The sequence below is a fragment of the Muscardinus avellanarius genome (assembly GCF_963383645.1).
Source record: "Muscardinus avellanarius genome assembly, chromosome: 10".
NCBI lineage: Eukaryota > Metazoa > Chordata > Mammalia > Rodentia > Gliridae > Muscardinus > Muscardinus avellanarius.
Genome location: NC_137796.1, coordinates 93,459,469 through 93,487,404, shown reverse-complemented (window position 1 = coordinate 93,487,404; position 27,936 = coordinate 93,459,469). Strand labels below are relative to the sequence as shown.

Here is a 27,936-nt window from a genome sequence, read left to right as displayed (position 1 = left end):
TAAATAAGCTTCAAAAGAATGAGTGGAGCTGGGTGTGGTGGCGCACATGCATTCTGGAGGCAGAGACTGGAGGATTGCCGGTCAGGACAGCCTCAGCTACTTAGTGAGGCCCTTTATAATTCAGTGGTCTCTTGTTTCAAAAATTTAAAAGCGTGGTGGCGCACGCTTGTAATCCCCTGTGCTTGAGAGGTGGCGACAGGAAGATGGCGCAGGTTCCTAGTCAGCCTCGCTGGCTTAAGAGACCCTATTTCCAAATAAATTAAAAAAATATAAAAATAGGTCTGGGAGTGTAGCCCAGAGGTAGAAGGGCTTCCAGGAACCCCAGTACCACCCCCCCAAAAAAAAATTAAAAACGACCAAAAAATAGGGCTGGGGGCGTAGCTTGGAGGTACAATACCTCTGGGTTTAATCCCCAGTACTACCCCCCACACACACACACAAAAGAGTGAGTGGGAACCCAGTACTTGGGAAGGTGCCAAGACAGGTTCGAGGCCAGCCTCAGCAACTTAGACCCTGTTTCAGAAAACAAACAACAACAAACTCTTAAAAACAGGGCAAGGGTATAGCTCAGAATAGAATGCCCCTGGGCTCAATTGCCAGTAACTCCTTTTATTTCCCTCTCCCCACACACAGAATTTAGATGGATAGACTTGGTAAACTGAGGTTTGGGTTAGCCTTATATTAGCCTTGTAAAGATCTGATGAGTCTTTCTGGTCTTTACTTTTTTGTAATTGTCAAATGGGAATATGAGTTCTATGTTTTAAGGTTGTGGGTTCAAAATGAATAAGATCTCAAGTACTGTAAGCTGTAATATATTTCTGTCCTAATGGTGTAGTATCTAATATTTTCCTTAGTGTCACATCTCACTGACTTCACTAACATTCTTCAACCTGAGCTTTTTTTTTTTTTTTTTAGTAGGATCTCCTGCTTGGCCTCCCCACTACTGGGGTTACAGGAGTGTGCCACCAGGCCTAGCTGAGCTTTAATTTTGAAATAATTTCAGATGTAGTGAAAGTGCTACAAGAGTAGAAGGAAGAATTCCTAAACATCTGCCATCCTTATTTATTTCTCAGGTGTTAACATTTAATTATATTTGCTTTATCATTGTCCCCACAGTTTTTATTATTTGAGATTAACCTGCAGACATGATGCCCACTTAAGTATAAAAACTTAAGTATAAATTTGCTTAAGGACATTTTTGTATTTATAGTACTATTTTCTTTTTTTGTTTTGTTAATTGGTACTACAGATCAAACCTAGGGGGCATTCTATCTCTAAGCTATACTCCAGCCATTTTTATTTTTTATTTTGAAACAGGGTCTTACACAGTTGCTTAGGGCCTCACTAAGTTGCCGAGGCTGTCCTCCAACCTATGATCCTTCAGTCTCAGCCTCCTAAGTACTTGTACCCCTACACCTCGCTATAGTACCATTCTTAAAACTGGGAAAGTAACATTGTCGTGTGTGTGTGTGTGTGTGTGTGTGTGTGTGTGTGTGTGTGTGTGTGTGTAGTGCTGGGGATTGGACCCAGGGATGTTCTACCTCCAATATACATCCCCAGACTCTTTTTTAATTTGGAAACAGAATCTTGCAAGTTGCCAAGGCTGGCTTCAAGCCTGTGGTCTTCCTTTCTCAGCCTCGCAAGTACTGGGATTACAGTCGGTTGGTATAGTCTTAATAGCTGAGCTACAGAAATGACTTGTATTTTGTCAGTTGACTCAGTAATACTTTATTTGGGGAAACAAACACATTTTTTCTGGTCAGAGTCGATCTAAGATCATAGGTTACGTTTAGTTTTTGTGTTTATTTAGTTGCCTGCATTCTGGGACAGTTTCTCAGACTTTGTTCTTTAGTACCTTGATATTTATTCAAAGGCTGTTTTGTAGGTGCCACTCAGTGTGATGTAGCCTCGTGATTAGATATATAGGTTCCTGCGTATTTGGCAGGCATAGTATAAAAGCAGTGTCTTTTTCTTTGCATATCATATCAGGAAGTGTCTGATATCTGTTTATTCCATTACTGGTGATGGTAACTTCAAGTACATGGTTAAAGTGGTATTGTTAGGTTTTATAATTGTAAAGATAGTATTTCCCCCTTTTGTAATTAAAAAATAATCTTGTTTGGAGGTACTTTGAGAGTATGTAAATAACTTGCTTCTCATCCATATTCTTGCTTAAATCAATGGATTGCCATATAGTGATTTTCTAAGTCAATCGTCCCTTCTATATTAGTTAACATTTACAGTAAGATCTGCCTCCATTTTCTTTTTTTTTTTTAATTTTATTTTATTGGTGCACTGTATTCATACATCATAGTGGGATACAAACTTTTGTAGACATACATGCACACATCGCCCAGTCAGCCCCCACCCGATCCCCACCCCATTCTCTCCCCATCCCTCCTTCCCATGCTTGGCTTAGTGGTTGACATCTAGTATTATAGCAATTTATCCAAATTTAAAAATGATAATCTCACATAACAGTTTCATTTGTCTGATACCAAGCGTTTGATGATTTAAAGATAGCATTTCAATATTTCTTTTTGCTTTCTTTCTTACTAGAGCATATTTTTTTCTGTTTTTTTAGGTGAAACTATGATATATTTATATATTTATTTTTCAGAAAAAAATCTATCCTAATATGGAATATGAATTCTAGATACCCAAAACGATCTTGAAAAAGAACAAAGCTAGCAGATATATATTTTCTGATTTCAAACCATATAAAGCTACAATAATTGAAACAGTGTAGTACTGTTCTAAAGGCAGATATATAGACCATTGGAGTTAAATACAAGCCTAGAGCTAAATTCTTCCCTATATTGTCAAGTTATTTTTGACAAGGTTTCCACGAACATTTGGTGGTGGAAATAATAATCTTTTAACTAAATATTGTTGAAAAATAATAATTACATGGAAAAGAATAAAATTGGACCTTTACCTAATCCCATATACAAGTATTAACTCAAAATATATAAAAGACCTAAATATAAATCTTAAGACTATAAACTTTTAGGAGAAAATCTGGGTCATAAAACCTCACAACATTGAAATTGGCAGTGATTTCTTGGATATGATTTCAATGGCACAGGCAACAGAAGAATATACAAACTCCCTAAAAAATAAAAGAAAATATTGTTTATCCAAAGACAATGTAAACAGAGTTAAAAGTTACTAATAGAATTGGATAAAATATTTCCAAATGCTATATCTGAAGGTATATTAATATTCCAACTAGAAATCCTAAAAATTAACAACAATAAAGGCAAACAATACAACTTAGAGATAGGTAAAAGACTAACATAAATAATGAATCTCCACAGATAACCAATCTTAGTTGTCTGTTGGATGGAAACTCTTGTTTCTCTGGTTCTGGTGAGTGTTACCTATTTCTTCTTTGTAGTTAATCTCTTTGAGTATTTTCTGTAGCGCTGGTTTTGAAGACATAAATTCCTTCAGTTTCTGTTTGTCATGGAAGCTTCTTATTTCTCCATCTAATTTGATAGAAAGTTTTGCTGGATAGGAAATTTTTGGCTGGAAGTTGTTTTCTTTCAGAGTTTAGAATATGTTACTCCAAGCCCTTCTGGCTCTCATGACTTGGTTTGGAAAGTCTGGAGTGATTCTAATTGGTTTGCCTCTGAATGTCAGTTGGCCCTTTGTTTTTGTTGCCTTTAAGATTCTCTGCTTGGCTTCCACATTGGTCATTTTGACAATTATATGGCGTGGGGATCCTCTTCTCCGATCCTGTCTAAAGGGAGTTCTATAAGTTTCCTGGATCTGAGTATCAACCTCTTGCTCTATATTTGGAAAATTTTCTGCTATTACTTCCTTGAAGAGATTGTTGATCCCTTTGGTATCACTTTCTTTTCCCTCCTCTATTCCAATTATTCTTAGGTTAGCTCTCTTAAGATGGGCCCATATTTCTTCAATGTCAGATTCCTGCTGTTGGATATTTTTTTCTAGATTAGAGACTATGCATTCATTTTTGGATTGCTCATCTTCTAAGAGCGAGATTCTGTTCCCCATGTGGTCTAATCGGTTGTTTGTGCTTTGAATTGAGGCCTTTACTTCATTAATTGCATCCTTTATCTCTTTTTGGCTCTCTCTGAGTTCTTTTCGAAGCACCTCTATTATTTCTACAGTTATTTTCCTGATTTGATCTTCTAGAAATCTCTGATTTTCTGTTTTATCAGGTTCTGATGTTGTGGGGTTGTGCACATTCATTACTCCAGTGTTATTCCTCTTTCCCATGATTTCGGAGGTTTGTGCCTTCTCTGGGTTCTTCCCTTGGGTCACTATGGCTTCACTTAAGGTGCTCTGGATCTCGAGTCTGTATTATCTCAGACCCCACTACTCCTTTACTGGGTTGTATCACAGAGTCTCCGACCCAGGGAGTCGATAGAGGCTGCTTTAAACTATGGGGGGTGCCAGGTTGCACGTTCTCCTATGGTGTGATATCTCTGCCACCACCACTCCCTCACTGGGTCAAGTCCCAGGAGGCCCAATACTGCGATTTCTCCTCTGTGGCCCGCAATTTGACTCACTGTTCTTGAGTACGCAGATGTAGCTGTACTGGACTCGGTGAATTCACTGCTGCTGCCGCTGCCGGTGGCAATATGGCGCCTCTGCCACGCCCTCGGCCATGAGGCTGGCGTATTTTTTCTTCTCTGGTTTTGATTTCCACTCTGAATCCCTACAGCGTGTGCTGAGCTCAGCCACTGGGAGCTTTAAATGCTGTCTGCGCCGAAAGATCCCGCCTGGCTGTTCCGCAGCGGCTCACCTGGCTTGCTGTAGCCGTCCGTTGAGTTCGACGCTGCCGCCGGCAGTATGGCGCTGCTGCCGCGTCCTCGGGCGCGTGTGTCTCCTCTGTGGCCCTGAGCTCTGTTCTCAGTCTGCTTTCTCTCTGGAGCCTGGTGGTTTTTTTTGTTTTTCTGGTGATGGTGTTTTCTGGCTATGAAAGGCGCTCTTTTTGTGGTAATGGAGATTGGTTGTTAGCGGGACTCTTAAGCCCCGCTTTTCTCGGTCGCCATCTTCCCGGAAGTCCCTCCATTTTCCATTTACTCATTCATAAGTATCAGTATGGACTCATAGGTTCTTATTTTTTTCAATGTGTTATAATCCTTTATTAGTGTTATTTTATTGCTCAGATTATAGGACTAGTGGGAGCTCTTTAAGCTCAAGCTCCTCTGAGATCCGGGCTATATATCATTCAGATCCTCATTGCTACCTGTTCACCTGTTTTCCCTTCATCCATAGGAGGAAGATAGTCCACCTGTCACTACCACATGTGCTTTTAAAGCTAAGTTTTCTGAAAATAGTATTATTGCTGGGGCCAGCATGTATCTCAGTGGGAAATATTTGCCTAGCATGTGCAAGGCCCTGGGTTCCATCCCTAGTAAACCCCCCTCCCCGCCCACATACAAGTAAATAAAAGTAAAGCTGGGTGTGGTGGCCCATGCCTGTAATCTCAGTAGTTGGAGGCTGAAACAGGAGGATCACAGGTTTAAAACCAGCTTCAGCAACTTAGCGAGACTGTTTCCAAATATTAAATAAAATAGGGTTGGAGGTGTAGCTCAAAGGTAGAATGCCCCCGGATTCAATCTCCAGGGTGCCCCCGCACACAGAATGTTAAAAATACAAATAGTATTGCTGATACCTTTTTATCTTCTTTTCTCTCTATTCTCTTACCACAAACGTGTTTCTTAGTTTTGTTTGTGCATCATTCTAGAATGTCTTTATACTAATACAAAGACATTTGGCTATGTATTCATATTATCCACTGCCCCTTTTACATAAAAGATAGCACACTAAACCCGAGGGTCCCCAGCGAGCTTCATACTTTCCTTCTCAATCATTTCATATCAGAATGCAGAGAAGACCTTTGTTTTGCAACTGTGTCATATCCCATTTTATCGTTTACTTCTGTATTTGCAGATATTAAACTACCTGTAATTATAAATAGCCTCTAGCATGACCATTATTCCCTGATACCTTTTTCCCTTAACCCTTTTTCACCTCCAAATAAATACTGGTCTTCCTCATTTTAAAAACAAACTTATAAAACTTTATAAAATAATTTTATTCTTTTCATTTTATAGCCAAAGTTTTTGAAAAACTGAACCAACCAGTTTTTTAAACTGGGATATAAACCTGTTTTTGCTGTAATTGGGATTCCATCTGGTGAAATTATAGTTTTGAAGTTTACCAGTGACTTACTGGTGTGTCTGTTGGGTTGGCTGAGGTAGTTGATTGACATAGGACAACAAGGAGAACAAAGAATGGGTGGCAGTTAGATAGAAGGGAAAACAGGAAAGCTGGGGGGATAGAGCAAGGTGGGGGCTGTAGGGGAAAGCAGAGCAACACTCTTGACAGGAGATGTGAAGTGTCCATCTCTAAGTAGCCTGTGGCCTGTGGTTGGTTTCCATGTGAGGATGATTTGGTTTATGGTGAGTTCCTGACTTACAGGTTCCTTGAGCCCTCAGGAAATTTGCTCCATGTTTTCTCTTTCCTAAAGCAAAATAGAACTATTTAACTCTTTGTTCTGTTTTGTTTTTCTTTTTGACAATGAAGCTATCATTTAAAATTTTTTATTTTTATTTTTTATTTTTATTTTTATTTTTTTTGCGGGTCTGGGGATGGAACCCAGGGGCATTTGACCCCCGAGATACACCCCCTGTCCTATTTTTTTTATTCTTTATTTTGAAACCGGGTCTCACTGAGTTGCAGAGGGCCTAAATAAGTAGCTGAGGCTGTCCGCGAACCATGATCCTCTGTTTTCAGCCTCCCGAATGCTGGGATTACAAGTGTGCGCCACCACGCCCGGCTAAAATTTTTTATTTTTAAAATCCAGAGTTGCAGCCGGGGGTGGTGGCCCATACATGCTTGTAATCCCAGTACTTGGGAGGCTGAGACAGGAGTATTACGCAGGTTTGAAGCCAGCCTCAGCTACTTAGTGAGGTTCTCAGCAACTTAGTGAGACCCTGTTTCCAAATAAATTATAAAATAGGACTGGGGGTGTAACCTGGAGGTAGAAAGCATCTGTTCCCTCCCTCCCTCATACCACAAAAATAAAATAAAATCCAGAGTTGGCTGGGCATGGTGGCGCATGCTTGTAATCCCAGCATTTGGGAGGCTGAGACAGGAGGATTGCGGTTTGCGGACAGCCTCAGATACTTAGCGAGGCCCTTCGCAACCTAGTGAGACCCTGTTTCAAAAATAAAAAGACTAAAAAATAGGGCTGGGAGTGTAGCTCAGAGATAGAATGCCCCTGGGTTCCATCCCTAGTGCCACCAAAAAAAATAAATAAAAAAATCCAGAGTTGCCCTTAATAAATATCTTTTTGCTAATCTTATTAATCCTGCCAGCAATTCTAATTTGAAGTGATTCTCATGAATTTCTTTTCTTTTTTTCTTTCTTTCTTTTTTTTTGGGGGGGGGTGGTACTGGGGTTCTTGTAAACCCTTCTACTTCTGGGCTACACTCCCAGACCTATTATTTATGTTTTTTTATTTGGAAACAGGGTCTCTTAAGCCAGCAAGGCTGGCTTCGAACCTGCGTGATCCTCCTGTCTCTGCCTCCCAAGCGCAGGGATTACAATCGCAGGCCACACCCGGCCGATTCTCATAAATTTCTTCTTTCCGTTTCTTTTCCCCTGCCAGCATTATCTATCGTTCAGGGCATTACATACTTACCTGGGTACTGCGGTCTTCTCGTTTTGTATAGCTGATTGATTGCCCATTCTTATCCAACACTTTACCTACCTTTCTCTCAATCAGTTGCTGAAATTGTCATGCTCTCCAGTCTCTGGCTTTCTTAGGCCTTTGCCTTTCTGTGCTTCCTTGCCTGAAAGGCTCAGCTCACTTCTGTGTCTAAAAATTCTACCTCTTGAGTTTTACAGTTTACTGGGGGGACTCATAGGACTTGGTGTGTGGTTGTGCTCATAGCTATGACTTAGTGCATTGCAAGGATTGTAAACAAAACCAGCAAAGCCTGGGAACCTCAGGGCAAGAGTCACAGAGGACATGCTTAATTTCCCGAGCATCAAATTTTAACAGTAAGTGCAAAATGTTTACCAGGGGAGCTCATTGGAAATTCAGTGCTCAAGGTTTTTCTTGGAGGCTGGTCCTAGACTAAAATTCCAGGCTCTCAGGAGGAAAGCTTGTGTTTAGCATGAGCCCTATTGTTTATACAGACATTTTAGGTACATTGTAACTACTCTTATCTTAGGGAATGGTGTGAACCCTCCTGAAAGCCAATGTCTCAGATACCAGCCAAGGACAGCCTTGCAGTCCTTTCTCAGAACTACTTTCTTAGACTTTCAATGTTACCTCTGTCATAAACTCTCTTCTGCAAAGCATGGAAGTCTACCCTCCTGCCTTTTAAATTAGTACTATAACTACATCATGGTTTGTTTGACCTCCCCCTCCCCTTTTTTTTATTTGGTACTGGGGATGGAACCCAGAGACATTCTATCTCTGAGCTACACCATCAGACCCCCCTTTTAAAATTTTTTTGAAGCAGTGCTTAGGTTGTTGAGAGTCTTGCTAAGTTGCTGAGGCTGTCCTTGAACCTTTGATCCTCCTGTCTCAGTCTCCCAAGTATTGGGATTATGCGCATTCGCCACCACATCTGACCCTTTTCCTCTTTTGATTGGCTTTTAGGCTATTATTTTGCAGTGTCCACCTTTGTGTTATTACCTTTCTAGATGCTTATATAGAATTGATGGATATAAAATGGTGATACTTAAAATGTAGTATGGATAGGTACTTTCAGATTTGCTCACCAGATGGCTTAATGTTAGCATCTCTTTGGAAGGGATTACATTTAATGATACTCATGCTGAGAATGTGGGAACAGCTGACCATCAAACATTAGGAAGTGTGCGAGTAGGAGGAACATTCTAGCTCTGAGGTGTATCCTGCTGCCATTAATAAACCCTTTGCCTTACAAGTTCTCTTCCTGCCTCTCTGGACTCTTAGCTCTCACAAACATCTACTTCAGATCTCTCATTTCCCTACTGGCTCACCTCCTTACCTTTAATCATTCATTAAGTGTGAATATTTTTCACCTGTGATTTTTTAAAAAAGATATTTTATTGTGGAAAATTTTAAGCATACAGAAAAATAGACCAGAATAAAGACTCTGTGTGTACCAACTAGCCAGTTTCAGCAATTGCCAAGACTTCGTCAGTCTTGTTTCATGTTCTTTTTCTTTTTCTGTGGGGTACAGTGGGGCCTGGAAAAGTGAAACCAAATCCAAGACATCTGGTGTTTAAAACAGAACCTTTTTGTGCTAAAATTGCAAAGGTAAAGCATGCTTACCATGGCACCTTTATGCACTTAAGAAAAAGCACACACACTGTCTCAGCTGGGCATAGTGGCTCACGCCTGCAATCCCAGTACTGAGAGACTGAGACAGGAGGGTCGCAGGCTCACACCAGCTTCAGGCCCTCCACGACTTAGTAAGATTCTGTTTCAGAATAAAAAACAAAATAGGACTGGGTGTGTAGCCCAGAGGTAGAATGTCCTGGGTTCAATCTCTAGTACCACTCACAAAAAGCACAAAATAATTTCTCTAAATACTCTCCAATTAGCCCGGCGTGGTGGCGCACGCTTGTAAACCCAGCATTTGGGAGGCTGAGACCTGGAGGATCGCGGTTCGCGGACAGCCTCAGCTACTTAGTGAGACCCTCTGCAACTCAGTGCGACCCGGTTTCAAAATAAAGAATAAAAAATAGGGCAGGGGGTGTAGCTCAGAGGTCAAATGCCCCTGGGTTCCATCCCCAGACACGCCCCCCCCCAAAAAAAAAATACTCTCCAATTGGGAGATTACCTTGATGTTTCCATTTCTAGTTATGGTTTGTTGTTTTGCAGGAGACTGAACCCAGAGCTTCCAGCATGCTAGGCAAGTGTTTTACCACTTTGCTGTATCACCAGCTCTTTTTTTTTAATTGTGAGACAGACAGGGTCTTGTAAATTGGCCAGGCTAGCGTCCAATAAGGAATCCTCTTAGCTCAGCTGAGATTACAGGTATATGTCACTGTGCCTAGCAAGCCTTTGAGGGGTGTGTGTGTGTGTGTGTGTGTGTGTGTGTGTGTGTTTTATCAGGGTTGGGCCCAGGGGCACTCTACTGCTGAGTTACACCCCAGCCCTTTTTATTGAAGCAAGGTCTTGCTCAGTTACCATACATTGGCTGTGAACCTACAGCCCTCCTGTCTCAGTCTCCCAAGTACTGGGATTACAGGGATGCACCACTGTGCCTACACCTTTGAGCTTTTAAATATGAACACATACTCATTTAATATATTTTCAAAACTAAAAACATTTAGCCGGGTGTGGTGGCACATGCCCGTAATCCCAGCACTTGGGAGGCTGAGACAGGAGGATCGCACAGGTTCGAAGCCAGCCTCAGCTACTTAGTGAGGCCCTCAGCAACTTAGTGAGACTGTTTCCAAATAAAATATAAAATAGGTCTGTGGGTATAGCCCAGAGGTAGAAAGCCTTTGGGTTCCACCCCTAGTACCACACACACACACACACACACACACACACACACACACAACCTAAATACATTTAATATTTTGAATAGTTATTCACATGGTTCAAAAATTAAAATGTATTTTAAAAGGCTTATGCAGTGAGAGATTTATCTTCCTTTCTTGTTTCCCTTCTGTTTAGTTCCATCTGCCCCCATCCCAAATACTGTTGGTTTCCTAGGTGTTCTTTAAGAGTAACTTTTATACACATTAAGGCAAATATGAATACATATCTCCTTTTGCTTTAATACAAATGATTGCTACTCTGCGCTCCGTATGCAGCTTGCATTTTTCATAATTTTTCTTTCTTTTTTTTTGGTGGTACCGGGGTTCCTGGAAGCGCTTCTACCTCCAGGCTACACTCCCAGACGTACTTTATACTTTTTTATATTTGGAAACAGGGTCTCTTAAGCCAGCGCTGTTGGCTTCGAACCTGCACAATCCTCCTGTCTCCGCCTCCCAAGCTTGGGGATAAAGCGTGCACCACCACGCCCAGCATAATTTTTCTTTTTTACGGACAGTTTTTGTTAATTTCTCATAGCTTTCTGGCTGCCTTCCTATTTCTCTTATAATTTAGAACTCCTAAAATGTGGAATTTTACTATACTAGTTGTGCTCTAGTTTCTCTTAAATCACCCTCCGCCATAGACAGTCACAGAATAAAAAACACCGAAATGGCTTTTTAAAGGATCACCAATGCCTAGACCTCTCTTGTTAAATAAATATTAGTTCAGTCTTTGTCTTCCTTGATACTTTTGCTGTTCTTATTTCTGATTAAGTTCATGGAACTTTAGTATTTTGTGTTTCCTGCAGTATGTTCTGTTAAAAAAGTTCTTGAAGCCAGGCACTGTGTATCATGCCTGTAATTCCAATACTTAGACTGAGACAAGAGGACCATGAGTTTGAGGCCAGTCTCAGCAACTTAGAGACCCTGTTACAAAATAAAAAATAAAAAGGGCTAGGAGTGCAGCTCCCAGGTAGAATGCTCTGGATTCAATCCCTAGTACTAAAAAAAAAAAAAAATTGTGAAAGGTATATGGAAATAAGGGGGCATATAATCTATGGGAAAGCTAGGTTTTGAATATTATGCACCACAACCTATCAGAAGAAAAAGGATTTGCCGGGAGTGGTGGCGCACGCTTGTAATCCCCGCTTGGGAGGCTGAGACAGGAGGATCACACAGGTTCAAGGCCAGCCTCAGCTACTTAGTGAGGCTCTCAGCAACTTAGTGAGACCCTGTTTCCAGATAAAGTATAAAATAGGTCTGGGAGTATAGCCCAGAGGTAGAGAGCCTCTGGGTTCCACCCCCAGTACCACCAAAAAAAAAAAAAAAAAAGGGATTTATTCTCTGTGACTCCTGAAAAGAGAGGTAGTACTTTACTTTGAGAGATGCCATGGTATAGGTGAAAGGACAGACCATAACTTGGAGACCCTAGATTTATGTCCTGACTTAGTCCAGTGTAGGTCTATGACCTTGAACAGGTCCCTTAGCCTTTCTGTGCTTTATATACCTATAAAAGGGAAATGCTTTTACCTATCGTGTTAAGAGGTGATTGTTAACAAAATATATTACAAGTGCCCAACAGAGTTAAACATTTTAATCACCCTGAGGTTTTTTGTTATTACAAAGTTCATAGGACTACTGAGTGGGAATTACAGGAAAGTTAATTTTAAATTCTTTAAAATTTTCTAAAATTGGGCCTGCCTATCTGTTGAACAGGAAGCAATAACAGATAAATTTGTCGTTACTCATTGAGGAAACTCATTCCTACACAGTATAAGTAAATGACTTGTATTGGTTACTGGAAGATGAGGGTGAAATTTGAGGCATGCTTCACAACAAAAACTTTTTTTTTTTTCCATACTAGGGGTGGAACCCAGGGGCATTCTACCTCCGAGCTACACCCCCAGCCCTATTTTTTTTATTCTTTATTTTGAAACAAGGTCCCACTGAGTTGCAAAGGGCCTCACTAAGTAGTAGCCGAGGCTGTCCCTGAAACACGATCCTCCTGTCTCAGCCTCCCAAATGCTGGGATTACAAGCATGTGCCACGAGGCCCAGACAACCACCTTTGAAGAATAAGTGGAATTTGCCATTCTTGTCATGATCTCTTTGTTTTCTCTAATCCAAGTATCTAATCTACTATCTAATCTACATGTGTATGAAAGTCAATTTAGAGATGAGTTTACATGCAGCAACATTCATACATTTGGGTGCATTAGTGATTGATTTGACAGATGTATGCACCCACATAACTATAGTTCAGTCAAGTTAGAGAACATTTCCACTTTCCTCGAAAGTTCCCCTAGAGGGACAGAGTCTTATAAGCCACTTATAAATAAATAAAAATACCAATGCTTGATAGAGGGGATCCTATTACTAGCAGCCTAACCCAGGGACCCTGCCTGGATCTTGGCCAGTTGGATTCTGCTGCCTGCCCACAAGAGAAATAAGCAAAGTACAGAAAAAGGAAAAGTGCATTGTATTTATTTATTTTTTTATCTTTTGATGGTACTAGGGTTCCTGGAAACCCTTCTACCTCCGGGCTACCCTCCTAGACCTATTTTATGCTTTTTATTTGGAAATAGGGTCTTTTAAGCCAGCATGGCTGGCTTTAAACCTGCACAATCCTCCTGTCTCCTGCCTCCCAAGGGCAGGGATTACAAGCTTGCACCATCCCCACGCCTGGCTAGAAAAATGCATTTTAAACAGTTCTCCCCAGTTTGATCAAGTCCTGTTTTGTTTTGTTTTGTTTTGTTGGTGGGTTTTGAACTCAGGGGTATTCTGCCTTCAAGCTATACCTCCAGCATTTTTAATTTATTTTGAACTGGTGTTGCTGAGTTGCCTAGGCCTCAGTAAGTTGCTGAAGGTGTCCTTGAATCTGTGAGCCTCCTGTCTCAGCTTTCTAAGTACTGGAATTACAACCAGGCCCAGATTTTCTAGAACAATAAGGCTGATTCACAGAGCTTAACAGAGGTGGGGTATGACCTTCAGGACTGAGAGATAACTGGTTAGAATTAGAATGCTGTCTTTGTGGTGCATACACCAGACATGATTGGACCATTTAGATTTTAGCAACCCTTACTCCTTTTGATAGGTGGGATATGTGATATAGTAAAATGTCTTAAGTGGATCTTTATTAGCATTTAAATCCTGGAACAGAAGTATTGGGACACAAATGGTACACACACACACACACACACACATATATATATTTTTTTTCTTTTTCTTTTTCTTTTTCCACTTGGCTTTCTGAAACAGGAGATATGGGGGAAAGCATGGTTAATGGGCTGTGGTGACATTGTGGAAGAACTGATTGTTTTTTCCTTATGCTTAGAATATCAGCTGGTATTACATTTTCTTGAGAGGAAATATGACACATCTTTTAAGTACCTTTTTGTGGCCAGGAAAACAGTTGCTGTTCTTGTTAGAAATGAGGAAGAAAGCTCGAGATGGAGTACCTCCACTGGGTAAAGTTATGGTGACATAGAAGACCAGAAAAGGGACAGTGTATAATTCAGTGGCAAACAGGAGGAAACGTGCTGAAGTGGTACCTCACATAGTAGGGCAGACAGTCTTTGAGATGCCACTGAGCATCGACCAAGTGGGTCATGAGGAGGCATTTGTGTGCTTCCTAGAAACTGTGCTAAGTCAGCTCTCTGTAATCTTTTTTAAAAATTATGAGGCAGAGCAGGACATGGTGGTGCACGCTTGTAATCCCTGCGCTTGGGAGGCTGAGACAGGAGAATCGCACAGGTTTGAAGCCAGCCTCAGTAGTGAGGCCCTCAGCAACTTAGTGAAACTCTGTTTCCAAATAAAATATAAAATAGGTCTGGGAGTATAGCTCGGAGGTAGAAAGCCTCTGGGTTCCACCCCCAGTACCACCAAAAAAAAAAAAATTATGAGGCAGATGTGGTTGTTCACTCTCAGTTTTACTGTGGGAGAGCTTAGTGGTCTTTGTTACTCCCCTGGCTCTGCCGTCCTGTGCTGTGACTACCGTGGTCCTCCGCTTTTCCACGATTGTAGTATCAGTGAGCTTGTTCCCTCTTACTATCTCTTCCACCCAGAACACAGAAGAGTGAGTCATGGCACAGTTGGCATGAATCTGTTCTGCTACTCCATTAGCCACATGACAGATCTATTTGTAACAAAATGACAACGAAATATAGCACATTATCTTACTCTTCTTTCAAGTTTTAACGATTTTTAACAGCCATATGCTTAACATTACTAAGCTATCATCAGTTATGCATAAAGCCCCTCTCTTAGTTTTTCACTGTCTACTTGCATCTCCTATCAGGTTCTTTCATCAAAAAGCCAACCCAATCTTATTGGAGCTCATTGCAGTGCACCTATAGCACCCCTTCCACTTGCTTATGTACTTGCCTTTCTCTGATTTCCTCTTCCACACTCCCACTGCCTTGTGTGTTGCAGCCTCCTTAATGATTTTCAGTTTCACAAATACCTACTTCATATCCTTGAACTTCTCTCCTTGACTGCCTGATATTTGTGTGTCCCCTTTAGAAAGTTACCTGAGGGTAGAGTTGGGTGCTGCTTTTGTGTGTCAAGAATTTTTTAAAATATATTTTTATTGGTGCATTGTAGTTAAACATCACAATGGAATACAAGACTTGTTAGGATATCCAAGTACACATCATCCAATCAACCTTTATTCAGTCCCCATCCCACTCCCTCCTCCTCCCTCAATCCCATGCTTGATTTAGTGTTTGATATTGGTACATTTATTTACATACATCATGTGCTTTAAAGAGATTCCATCTTCCCCTATTCCATCCCCTCTGATTGGTCACCTTAATTGTTCCTCCGTAGGGCCCCTTCTTCCATTAGATTCCCTCCTATTACCCATTTTTTCCTAGTTTTGCATATTAGGGAGAGCATCCATTTTTTTTTTTTTCTGTGATATTTCTTTGTGTATGCCAATTTGCAAGTTCCAATGCCACTCTTGAAGGCCCCTGCACTGGCCTGGCCACCCGGTAGACTCTGCTCCCAGCCTCGCTGGCTCTGGTACCAGCCTCATGGCAGGCTCCGATCCCAGCCTCGGGGCCCCAGCACCAGCCTTGTCTTTAGGCTAACTCCTATCTCGGCCTCACTGGCTCCAGTTATGGACTCACCATATGGCAGGCACCGATCCCGGCCTTGCTGACCCCAGTACCGGCCTCACCGCATGGCAGGCTCCAATCCCAGCCTCCGAGGCCCAGCACCGGCCTTGCCTCATGGCAGACTCTCATCCCGTTCTCACTGGCCCCGGCACCAACCTCACCCCTCGGCAGGCTCCGATCCTGCCTCATGGCAGGCTCTGATCCCGACCTTGCTGGCCCCAGTGTGTCAAGAATTTTTTATTTTTTAAGTATCTGGCGATTTGAGGTTGTTGGCATTATGGATGAAGTTTTAGGTTCTAGACCCTAGGGTAATTAATGTTGGTAGTTGGAGTGAATTTCCTCTGTCTTTACATAAATATTTTTACCCTATAGATTCCTACCTTAAATGAGAGGGCTAATGCAGAGTTTTGTGTGTGTGAAGGATGTTTCCTTCAATAGGTTTCAGTTCAGGGTGTGATGGCGGTAGTAGCAGTTCCACCTCCAATAAGAAGGGCTTTATTTTGGAGCAACCAGACTGATTACAGGAGGCTGCCAGCCTCCTGCAGAATGTTTAGCTTCTATAGGGAATAATTCTTTGAAGCTGGATGTGATGGCACACGCTCGTAATCCAAGTATTTGGGAGGCTAAGACAAGAGGATCAGAGGGGTCCATTGCCAGCGTTAGCTACTAAGTGAGGCTGTCCCCAACTTAGACCGTTTCAAAATAAATAAAAGAAAGAAAGAAAAAAAAAAAAAACCAGGGCTGGGGGTATGGCTTGGAGATACAGTGCCCCTGAGCTCAATCCCACTACAGAAAAATAACAAAAATAATAATTTTTTGGTTTTAGGCTGGTTTAACTCTGAAATGCGTGATCACGGAGACACGGGTTGGAAGTGGTGGTAGGGGAGGAGTAGCTATGGCCTTTCTATTCCCTAGGCAGTCTTTTTGCCCCATCTCTATTTCTACTCTCCCTGTCCTGATCTTGGAGCCTCTCTAGAGTGGCACCAGGAAGGGGGCAGGTATAGCTATTTAAAACTTCTCTTGTGTTTATTCTTGGATGTGGCTTCCTTTGCTCTTGTTTATTCACTAGCTTTGAATAGTGCTATTATTGTTCAAGAATTGGTAGAATGGTTTGGAATGTTAATAGAATATGCAATTATTGCATTGAATTTCATGTCACCTATGTGTATGAGTAGCCTATATTCTAACGTATTTTAAAGTTGTTTGGTGTGAGGAAAGCCGAGGTATGGGCAGGAATATTCCCAGGCAGTACCCTTGGCTGCTCATTAAGAACTGAGTTACCAGTTGCAAGGTAACTCCAACTTAATTTTATTTTATTTCCTTTCTAGAATTGGAGGAAATTGCTTGCTTCCCAATGTAAACATTGCTAATTTTAGATTGTCTTTGTGGGGGGAAAAAGCCCTATTAATGAAAGAAAAGTGAATTGTACCACATAGTTAGATTTAGGATGCAAGTTTTATTTTATTTCAGTGGAAGTTAAAACAAAAATTTGCCATGCTTTTACTTTTAATAAGTTAAAATGAACCTGTATGCAACAGTATTTTTATTTCTTAATACATTTTGGGAAAGTTAATTGCAACTGTGTGGTTCAGGGATTTAGTGCAAGAAGAAGAACAGTTGATGGAAGAAAAGAAAAAGAAAAAAGACGACAAGAAAAAGAAGGAAGCTGCTCAAAAGAAGGTAGTATATGATAAACTTTATGTTAAGCAGTTTAAACAGACTGAAAATAAATTTAACCTGAATTTTAAAGAAGCATTTGATTTAATGTTTTAACTTCAGTGGAAATTCATTGTAATAATTAATGTCTTTGAATATGCATATGAAGTAGCTCGTTGAGTGTGTATAATTTAATGCATAGTTATTTAATCTTGCCAATAGTTTCTCAAAGGTAAGTACATTCTATAGGTCTTTATATTTCATAATGCATAGTTTTGTAAGTGGGAAGAGTATGGAATTTGTAGCCATTCAGAAGATTTTCCCACTAACCACATAGAAAGGTGTGACCTTAAATTTTATTTAATCTCACTGGGCCTTAGTTTCCTTATGCTTTGTAAAATGAGGTTTATTTTAAATGAGATAACATGATACATAAACATGGTATGTGTGTTTATATAATATAGTAATGCATAATAAATATAGAAATAAACATGCAGGAAGATAGTATTTAGGGAAAAAGTAATAGGCACAGTAGGGAAAATGTGTCAGGTTCCTTTTCCCTTTTTATTTTGGCACCTGAGCTGATTTTTTAAATTTGTATTTCATGATATGATACTTGAAAACAAGCCCCAAACATTATTTACTGCAAAAGAACTCTCACCAACACAGTTTATAAAAACAGCAGCCAAAGCAATATAAGTTAAGGCAAAATTTAATTTAAAAATTTGATTATAACAGTTTTTTTTAACAAGCCGGGCATAGTGGTTAGGATTGAATCAGAAAGAACCATGAGGACTGTTGGGGATCCATAGTTTTAAGAATTTGACCTGCCGGGCATGGTGTTAAACTCTTTTAATCCCAGTACTTGGGAGGCTGAAACAGGAGGCTCACAGGTTCCATGACAGCCTCAGCAAGTAGTGAGACTCTTATTAGCCTAGTGAGACCCTGTTTCAAAAATAAAAAGAGGGCTGTGGGTGTAGCTCAGAGGTAAAATGCCCTGAGTCCCTAGTTAAAAATAAATAAATAAATATTAAAATAATACTTTTTACAAGTTATCAACTAAAGGCTAATGACAGTTAACTAAACTTCACATTCATCTACTGTATCAAGGTTTCAAGAACTTTAAAATGCTTGAGAAATCCTGTGAAGCTACTATTCCATTTGTCTGTTTTAATGAAAAATTATTTTTAAAATTTTCAGTATATACCTTTATCATGCTGGACCTCGTAATGGGAACTAATTATAGACTGTAGCAACATACCTATTCTCATGTTACTTAATAAGGAAAAACAGGGTACAAAACTGGTAGTTTTATGACAATCTTCACAGTTTAGTCAGTCTTTGCTTAAAATTTATCGTAGAGCCGTGTGCCCTGTAAGTCCATGGTTTGGGGAGGGTGTATCAGGTTCTTGTTCTGTGTGTGAAAGCCTTTTGCCTGATGAGAAGAGCTTCTGAGATGAGAGGCTGATGAAGGAGGCTGCTTTGGTAGCTAATGTCGGGTGGGTAGTTTGCCCAGCACCAGAGCTTTTAAACTAGGTCCTGTTGGCCCCAGCACATGAGGATGAGGGTGTTTATGAAATGGCTGGAGAAGAGGCCTGAAGCAGAATGCAAGTGTATTTGTTTGGAATTGATTCTGTTCATTGAGGAAATGCTAAAAAAAAGGGGGGGGGCACTATTTTAAAGTTGTAACATGCATAAATAATGGCTCTAAAAGTTCACTTGTACACCCAGGCATGGTGGCACACACCTGAAATCCCAGTACTTGGGAGACTTGAGAAAGGAGGATCACAGGTTCAAGGCCAGCTTCAGCAACTTAGTGAGATCCTGTTTCAAAATGAGAAATAAATAAAAAGGCCTCAGAGTTAGGATGCCTCTGAATTCAATCCCCAGCATATACAAAAAAAGACAAAAAAGTTCACCTTTACATTTTTTCACAATTAAGTTTCTAAATCTCCAAGTTGGCAAAAGGTGGTCCTGTTTTTCTGTCCAGCATAATTTTGTCCATGGCACATGAAAAGTGACTATTGTGCCATTTGGCTTCTCATCAAATAAACAGCTTTTAGGCCGGATATGGTGGTGCACACTTGTAATCCCCGCGCTTGGGAGGCTGAGACAGGAGGATCGCGCAGGTTCAAAGCCAGCCTCAGCTATTTAGGCTCTCAGCACCTTAGTGAGACCCTGTTTCCAAATAAAGTATAAAATAGGTCTGGGAGTGTAGCCCAGAGGTAGAAAAGTCCCCTGGGTTCCACCCCCAGTACCACCAAAAACAAAAAAACCACAAAACAAAACCACAAGTAAACAGCTTTTATACTTAGTCCTACTTTAACCCTGCCTCACTCCCTTGGGCTCCCTGGGACCCTACCAAGTCCTACTAGAACCAGTATCAGAAACTTATAGAAAGGAGCTTGTTCATTTGTTTGTTTTTCTTCTTAATCTTACCAGATCTTCAATGCTGATAGGGTATTCCTGTATATTCCATAAACACATAGTAATACCCCCATACAATATAAAGAAAAGTTTAATATCTCTAAAAATGTTAAGTTTAGTCGTCTAGGCTGCCACTGCATATAAGACTGTTCTCCAAATTTTAGGAAACCAACTGAATTTGAATACAATGTGTTGGTGAGGTGAGGACAGCTGATATTTCCATAGACTGTTACCAAATATTCTAAAAAAAAAAAAAAGCAGCTTCCAAATTGGCACACTTACAGCCCATATGAAAGATTGTGACTCGCGGGTATTTGAAGAGAAGCTTCCTGGCACTTTTGTCTCTAAGTGAGCCAGCAGGTGTATCCAGGCAGGTGTCAGACATCTGTATGAGCCAGGTGGGCAGGCCCGTTGACAGAGATCTTAGAACATAAGCTCATTACAGTTAAAACAGTCTGCCTGTTATATATAATACATATACTTTTATTTCTAAAAAAGACTTTAGATGCTGTCTGTTCTAACCTGATTTTCAGTATAAGGAAACTAAATACTAGAATTTGTTAGAGAATAGCCTAGGTTTCATCATGTTACACACTTGAAATAGAATTAAAATCTAATTTCTCCATCTGAGGCCTTTTGAAAACCCGGTGCCATGACTTATCCTTTTGATGGAGAACATTATCTTATATTTTAGCTTTGTTTTTCATTATTTAAAGGTGAACTTTAATCCAGCTATGGTGGTGCGTACTTGTACCAGTACTTGGGAGGCTGGGAACAGAGGATTGCAAGATAGCCTCAGTAATAGGGTGAGACGCTCTGCAACCTAGTCCAGAACAGACCTTGTTTCAAAATGAAACAGGGCTTGGGAATCTATTTCAGAGGTAGAATGCCACTGGGTTCAGGCCCCAGTACCACTACGTATATAAATTATTTTTAAAGGCAAACTTTAAGCTGGGCATGGTGGCATGTTTGTAATTCCAGTACTTGGGAGGCTGAGATGGGAAGATCCCAAGTTTGTGGTCAGCCTCAGCTACTTAGACCATGTGAAATTTAGTGAGACCCTGTTTCAAAATAAAAATTAAAGATAGGGCTAGAGATGTAGCTTGGAGGTAAAATGTCCCTGGGTTCAATCCCTAATACTTTAAAAAAAAAAAAAAAACTTTAAAAGGTAAACTTTAAAATTGGGAGATAGCCAGGCATGGTGGTGCACACTTGTAATCTCAGTACTTGGGAAGCTGAGACAGAAATAACGCAGGTTGGGCCCTTTGCAACTTAGTGAAACCCTCTATCAAAATAAAGAATAAAAAATATGGCTATGGATGGAGCTCAGGTAGAATCCCCCTGGGTTCAATTCCCAGTACTGCTAAAATAAAATCACAACAAGAATATGTAGATTTAAATGCCCCTAATAAGCCCCTCGTGGTTCCACACACCTGTAATCCCAGCACTTAGGAGGCTGAGACAGCAGGAGGATTGCGCAAGTTCGAAGCTAGCCTCAGCAACTTAGTGAGATACTGTTTCTAAATAAAATATAAAATAAGTCTGGAAGTGTAGCTCAGGGATAGAAAGCCCATGGGTTCTATCTCCAGTAACACACACACACGCACACACACTCACATGCGTCCCTAATAGCCACTGTGGTTGGTTTGTTTAATTTCATCATACTGGGGGTTGAACCCAGGAGCATTCAACCACCAAACTGCACTCCCAAGCCCTTGGTTTTGTTTTGTTTTTTGCAGTACTGGGGATGGAACCCAGGGGCATTCTACCTCTGAACTAAACCCCTATCCCTAATTTTTATTCTTTATTTTGAAACAGGGTCTCACTGAGTTGCAAAGGGCCTCACTAAATAGCTGAGTCTGTCCACGAACCACCATCCTCATATCTCAGCCTCCCAAATGCTGGGATACAAGCATGTGCCACCATGGCTGGCTTTGGTTTTTTGTTTAGTTTTATTTTGAAACAGGATCTTGCTAGCTTGTTGAGAGTCTTGCTAACTTGCTGGGGCTAATCTTGAACCTTAACTCCTCCTGTCTCAGCCTCCCATACTGGGAATCACAAGCATGATTCACCATGCCTGGTGACTGTGGTCTTTTAGAGAAATTTAAATTCATCTTTTTTTAAAAAAAATAAAAAAGAATAATACAACCTCCTATGTAAACAGATACCAACAAGGCCTACTGTATTATTATTATTATTATTATTATTATTATTTGTTGTTGTTGTTGTTGTTTTGTTGTTGTTGTTGTACTGGGGGTGGAACCCAGAGGCTTTTTACCTCTGGGCTGTACTCCCAGACCTATTTTTATATTTTATTTGGAAACAGGGTCTCACTAAGTTGCTGGGAACCTCACTAAAGTAGCTGAGGCTGGCTTTGAACCTGTGCATTCCTCTTGTCTCAGCCTCCCAAGTGCGGGGATTACAAGTGTGCACCACCATGCCAGGCTCAAACATGGCCTACTGTATTTTAATTATGGAAGTTTTTCTGTTTTGTCTATTGTTTAAATATAAATATAGATTGTTTTAGTTTTTAAGAATTTACATAAAAATTAGGTGATTTTTATTTCAGTCATAATGCATCTCTAGTTAGTGACTTGGTGATTTTTTTTTTTTCTGTTTGAAAACCCTTTTTCTAAAAATCTATGTAGAACACTCTACTATTTCACATCTAAGAATCAGACTTTCTTTTTTAATCTTCTGGTTCTTAGGCTTAATCTGATAGAGCATAAGAATGTAGTTGCCATACCTTAAAGAGGAAGGGGTAAAAACTGGGCAAGGTGGTGCACACCTATAATCCCTATACTTGGGAGGTTGAGATAGGAGGATCTCGGTTGGAGGCCAATCTCAGCAACTTAGTGAGGCTTTCAGCACTTTAGTGAAACCCTGTTTCAAAATAAAAAATTAAATAGGGCAAAGAATGTAGCTCAGTTCAATCCCATTACCACAAAAAAGGGGGAGGAGGAATAACAATTGTAGCAATAGGCTACCAAGATTTTTCTCCAAGTTGTTTTAAAGAAATTTCTCAAAGGGATTTTAAGGGAACCATAATGAGAAAAAAAGAGGTTGAGAAATAGGGTAATTATAGAGAGATCATTGAGTATAACCTTTAAGCATATAATTGTAGTTCCTAGAAAGCATGTAATGGTTGAGAGGTGGGAGGAAGCACCAGTGTAAATTGGGATCTTTTGGTGTCAAGAATACTGAAATATTCGTGCTTGTTTTTTGTTTGTTTTGTTGTTGTTGCAGTGTTAAGAACTAAAGAAATTTTTACAGGCTTTACTGATTTAAGTATATTAGATTCAAGTTTAAATGAGACATAGGCTGTAGAAACCTTATGGCTTCATCCCCCTTTGGCGGATGTTGAGATGGAGGAATACATTTCCTGAGTAACCTCGGTGTAGCATGACTAGGCTCAGGCTGGGCACTCCGCTACAGTCAAGTGTTATTTACAGTCTTGCCCCTTGTTCTACCTCAGCTTTTCTTTTCCTAATTTTTTAGAATTTATTTTACTCATCACACCTGGGCTCTTCACTCACTGGGTGTTGCTTTCTAAACACAGGAAAGCTTGATGAGCATTCATTATCTCATTTCTTGTAAGTGCACGGAACTAGATTAATCCTTTATTCCTAGGTCATAATATCTGGCACTGGTAAGACATTGTAGATGATTAGAAGGGGGAAGCAAGAGTTGGGAACTGGGAGTGAGTGCAGAATTAGCTCATTTAAAAATAAGAGGAAGACAGGAGGGGCTGAGGTAGGCAGAACAGCAGCAGCAAATACTTGCTGAATGCTTTCCATAAGTTAGGTGCTGTCCTGAGTGCCTTGCCAGAGTCAAATCCTTCTGACCTCAAAGCAACTCTTGAGGCAAGTGTGTTTGTTTGTTTATTTGTTTGTTTGGTGTGTGTGTGTGTGTGTGTTGAACCTGGGGCATTCTACCTCCAAGCTACACTTCCAGCCCAATTTTTTATTCTTTATTTTGAAATCGGGTCTTACTAAGTTGTGGAGGGCCTCACTTAAGTAGCTGAGGCTGTCCATGAACTGGGATCCTTCTGTCTCAGCCTCTCAAGTTACTGGGATTACAAGCATGCGCCACCATGCTCGGCTTAAAACTTTTTTGGTACTTGGGGATTGAACCCAGGGTCAATCTGCCTCCGAGTGCTATATATCCAGCCCTGTTTTTAATTTTTTATTTTGAAACATAGACTCACTAAGTTGCTAAGGGCCTTGACAGCTAATTGAGACTGACCTTGAACTTTCGACCCTCCTTTCTCAGCCTCGGCAATAGTGGGATTACAGACCTGCTTATTTGCTGCTGTTTTACAGATGAGGAAGATAAGCTTTACCTTATCTAATTTGACCAAGGTCACGTAGTATAAGTGGTCTAGCCAGGATTCAAAGCCAGGCAGTCTGGCTTCAAAGTCTCAGCTCTTAACCACTGGTGTGTGTTTAGGGATTTTAGAGTTGGGACAGGCAGTGCTAGCCTATTAGAAAAACACCCAGCATGCTGTCTCCCACTTGTCTCATGCCTTCATTAATGAATGGAGGCAATTGTGATCGTTGTTTTGGGAACCATAGCTTAGATATATTAAGGAAAAAATACTAAAATTGGAAATCCCTTTGCTTCTAGATTTACCGTAACCTTTTAATTTAACTCTGTAGCAGTATTTACGGTGATGCCTCACATTTAAGTAGTGTGTAGTTTTTTTTCCAAAAAAGATCTTTTATATTTTGTTACTGAGCCTTTTCATAGCCCTGAAAGGTAAGCAGGACAAGTCTTTCCTTCATTTGAGGGTCAAGAAACTGAGACCCAGAGGGCTTAAATGACAGGCCATTTAAAAATAAAACAAAGCCATTGGAGATCATTTTAATGCATTTTATGGGACCAAATAGCACCAAAATCTTATAATCACTAAAATATTAATGAGATACTTTATATTCTTCTAAAAATACTAAATCTTAGAAATCTGGTGTGTATTTTCACATACCTTATTTAGACTAGTCACATTTCAGTGGTCAGAAGTCAAATGTGGCTAGTGTGTAGTTTTAGACAGGTGCAGACAATTACTATTAAAATCACTGAACCTACTTGAAAATTTCTCATTTTAATTATTTGAATTATGTACTAAATCCCATCCTACCCCATAAAAAACTATTTTTAATTTTTATTTATTTATTTACTTATTTTGCGGGTCTATGGATGGAACCCAGGGCCATTCAAACTCCAAGCTACACCCCCTGTCCTATTTTTTATTCTTTATTTTGAAACAGGGTCTCACTAAGTTGCAGCGGGCCTGAGTAGCTGAGGCTGTCTGCGAACCGCGAACCTCCCGTTTCAGCCTCCTGAATGCTGGGATTACAAGTGTGCCACCATGCCTGGCTTAAACCTGTTTTAAAGAAGTGAATCTCTTATCAGTTCTTTCTTTCTAATCAGTTAGGACTCCATTTCTGTTCCTTACATTCCTTCACTGTATTAGGTTAGCATCCTGAGGGGCAGACACCTGGGCCAGCTCCTTGGTGCTCTTATTCACAGATGATGGAATACTGAATGAAGCCGGCTATTGTTCTGGAGCAACACAGAGGCTTTTTTCCAAATGAGCTGCTGCTGCACAACCTTACATTGTTAGGCCTAGAAGAGCAACACTGAATACCTTGGGCTTTAATAATGTGGTCAGGCTTCTTGTGTCCTGTAATTTTGTTTCCTTTGAAAGAGGCCTAGAAAGGTTTTTTTTTTTTTTTTTTTTAGGTTTTAAAACATACAGTCTTATGTTTATGCTAATTCTTTAACTTCAGAAAATCATGTATCTTATTATTTGACAGGATACTTCTTGAAAGTGTTCTAAGTTCTAAGAATACCTTTTTTTTATTACCATATTTTAAAAATGACTTTGTCTAGAAATAAATATCCTTCCATCAGTTTTTTATTTTTTATTTTGATCCATAGAGCAAAAGATGGGCCTCCATTATTTTGTGTATCTCTAGTGCTCTGAAATTTGTGAAAACACTTCAATGCATGAGTCAGCCCTCAGAGACTAGATTAATATCTGGCATGGCTTCAATAGTAAGACAGTTATTATGGGTTTTACCATATATATCCATAATGATAAAATTGAAAATGGAATTTTTGGTAACTTAATAATGTGGCTAAGCAAAATGAATTATGATGCCTCAGGACAAGCTTACCTTCATTTAGAAATAATTCCTGATTATTCCGTTAATAATTACTCAGTTTTTCTTTGTCTGCTTCTTTTCCTTTCTTATTTTTGATCTCCCATGTAATTAGTCTTATGAAAAGGTTGGTTTTTGCTGGGCCTCTGTTGGTGGCTCTTTTTGAGGCCCATGCAAGTTGAGCTGGGCACCTTGTGGCAACCTCTCCTTGCTGAGGTGTCAGGAAGCAGTGAAAGTAGGAGCAGGTGTTGGGAAGCAGGGAAAAGAGTTCATGGAAGTTCAGCTTCTGATCACAGGAATTTTAATGAATTGTCAGACGTGTCAGAAGCGAAAATTTGTTTGAAGATTTTTTTCCACTCACAAACACTTAAAGTTTAACTGTACTGACAGCTTGCTCTCCAGGGATTAAATTTATTACTAATTTGGCCAAAGTGATTATATGCAGTTTTCTATAAGAAAACTTAATTTACCTTCTGTTATTTGTCACAGTTTTTGAAGCCATTTAAGCATGCAAAGTTTATCAAGTTCATTACATGCAAAGGTTACAATTACATAAAAATCACTTTTAAACTAAATAGTGAGAAAGTGCAGCTCCCATTTAAAAAATTTTGTACACTCATGTGTCTTCTATGCTCTCTCTAAAGAAATATTAAAAATTATTAATGAACTTAATATCAGGGAGAATGGGGCACATCTGTGGGAAAAGCGTGCTTTCTTTGCATATCTTTTCCTATGCAGTTCATCTAAATAAAAGTATGTGTGTCGTGTATATAATAGTAAAATATGAACATTTTATCATAACCCATTTCTTTCAGTTTCATATTTACATTGTTTTTTGTTTGTTTGTTTTTATTTTAGGCCACTGAACAAAAAATCAAAGGTACGTTATTTAAAGATATTTCTTCTTTTTTTTATTTAAAAAAAGTTGTTTATGTGCATTTTTATTCACCTCCAGGATGGGAGAGAAGGGTGTGAAAGAAACGGGTGGGAACAGACTTCAGTAGTGTAACTTAGGAGTCATCCTTTGGGGTTTTATGGTTTATTGTGGTATATATTACCACTTTTAGAAAATGTTACCATTACAGCTATCTTTTGGATAAACGCTACGTCCTGATATCCCCCATGTTTTGAATTTTTGGGCATACATATATTTTCTTCAGTATTCCATCTAAAAGTCTTTGATGGAGCTACTTCTAGGATACTGCTCTCTTCTTTGGGTTTTTGCCTGCCTTATTCCATGTTCCATAGAAATCCCCCCCCCCCCCCCGCCATACACACACTCCTTCTCGAAGGTATGATAGTAACATCTTTTTCTACATTAACACTTGGAATAATAGATTGCTAACCTATGGTCATTGAACTAGGTCCTGCTGCTCCTGAGGGCCATCCTTCTTACCTCTAAGTCTTTTGCTTGAGGATAAGAAGGAAACAGCAGCCCAGTTCCTCTCAGGTCCTCAATCAGGAACTCCCTCCCAGGAGTTGACCACTTGGTAACCTCAATTTGTTTTGTTTTTTTGTTTTGTGGTACTGGGGATGGAACCCAGGAGCCTTCTACCTCTGGGCTACACTCCCACACCTATTTTATATTTTTATTTGGAAACGGTCTCTTAAGCCAGGGAGGCTGGCTTCGAACCTGTGCAATCCTCCTGTCTCTGCCTCCCAAGCCCAGGGATTACAAATGCGCACCACCATACCCGGCTTCAATTTGTTTTTGTTATTTTTTTAATCTCCAAATTTTATTTTTAGCTATATCAGAAGTATGATTAGTGCATTTCACTAGTATATGCATTCACAATAGTATCTATCTGTATTTGAGGTCAACATTAGTTAAGGTAATCTTATTAGGTACAGTTGTATAAGACTGAATAAGAACAGATGTGGCTTATTTTTACTGGCGAAAGAGTGCCAGTGTGCAAACAGTATAATATGATGCAATTTGGCTAAAGAGTCATACATAGGTTATGTAGGAGGACAGAGGAGCAACAGTTAGCACAACATAAGGCTGATGGAAGATCTTGAAATTAAGAGTCCTAAAAGATG

The 27,936-nt window shown here is 40.0% G+C and overlaps 1 protein-coding gene across 1 annotated transcript in view; it reads left to right on the top strand.

Annotated features, from left to right (window-relative positions):
* Positions 1–27,936, top strand: part of TNRC6A (trinucleotide repeat containing adaptor 6A) — a gene marked incomplete at both ends in the record, with an annotated part of 168,240 nt that overhangs the window by 82,458 nt on the left and 57,846 nt on the right. The window contains 2 exons of the mRNA XM_080703922.1: positions 17,242–17,329; positions 26,755–26,776. Of these exons, the coding sequence (XP_080560048.1) occupies positions 17,242–17,329; positions 26,755–26,776 (110 nt within the window). The remainder of the gene's footprint in view (positions 1–17,241; positions 17,330–26,754; positions 26,777–27,936) is intronic.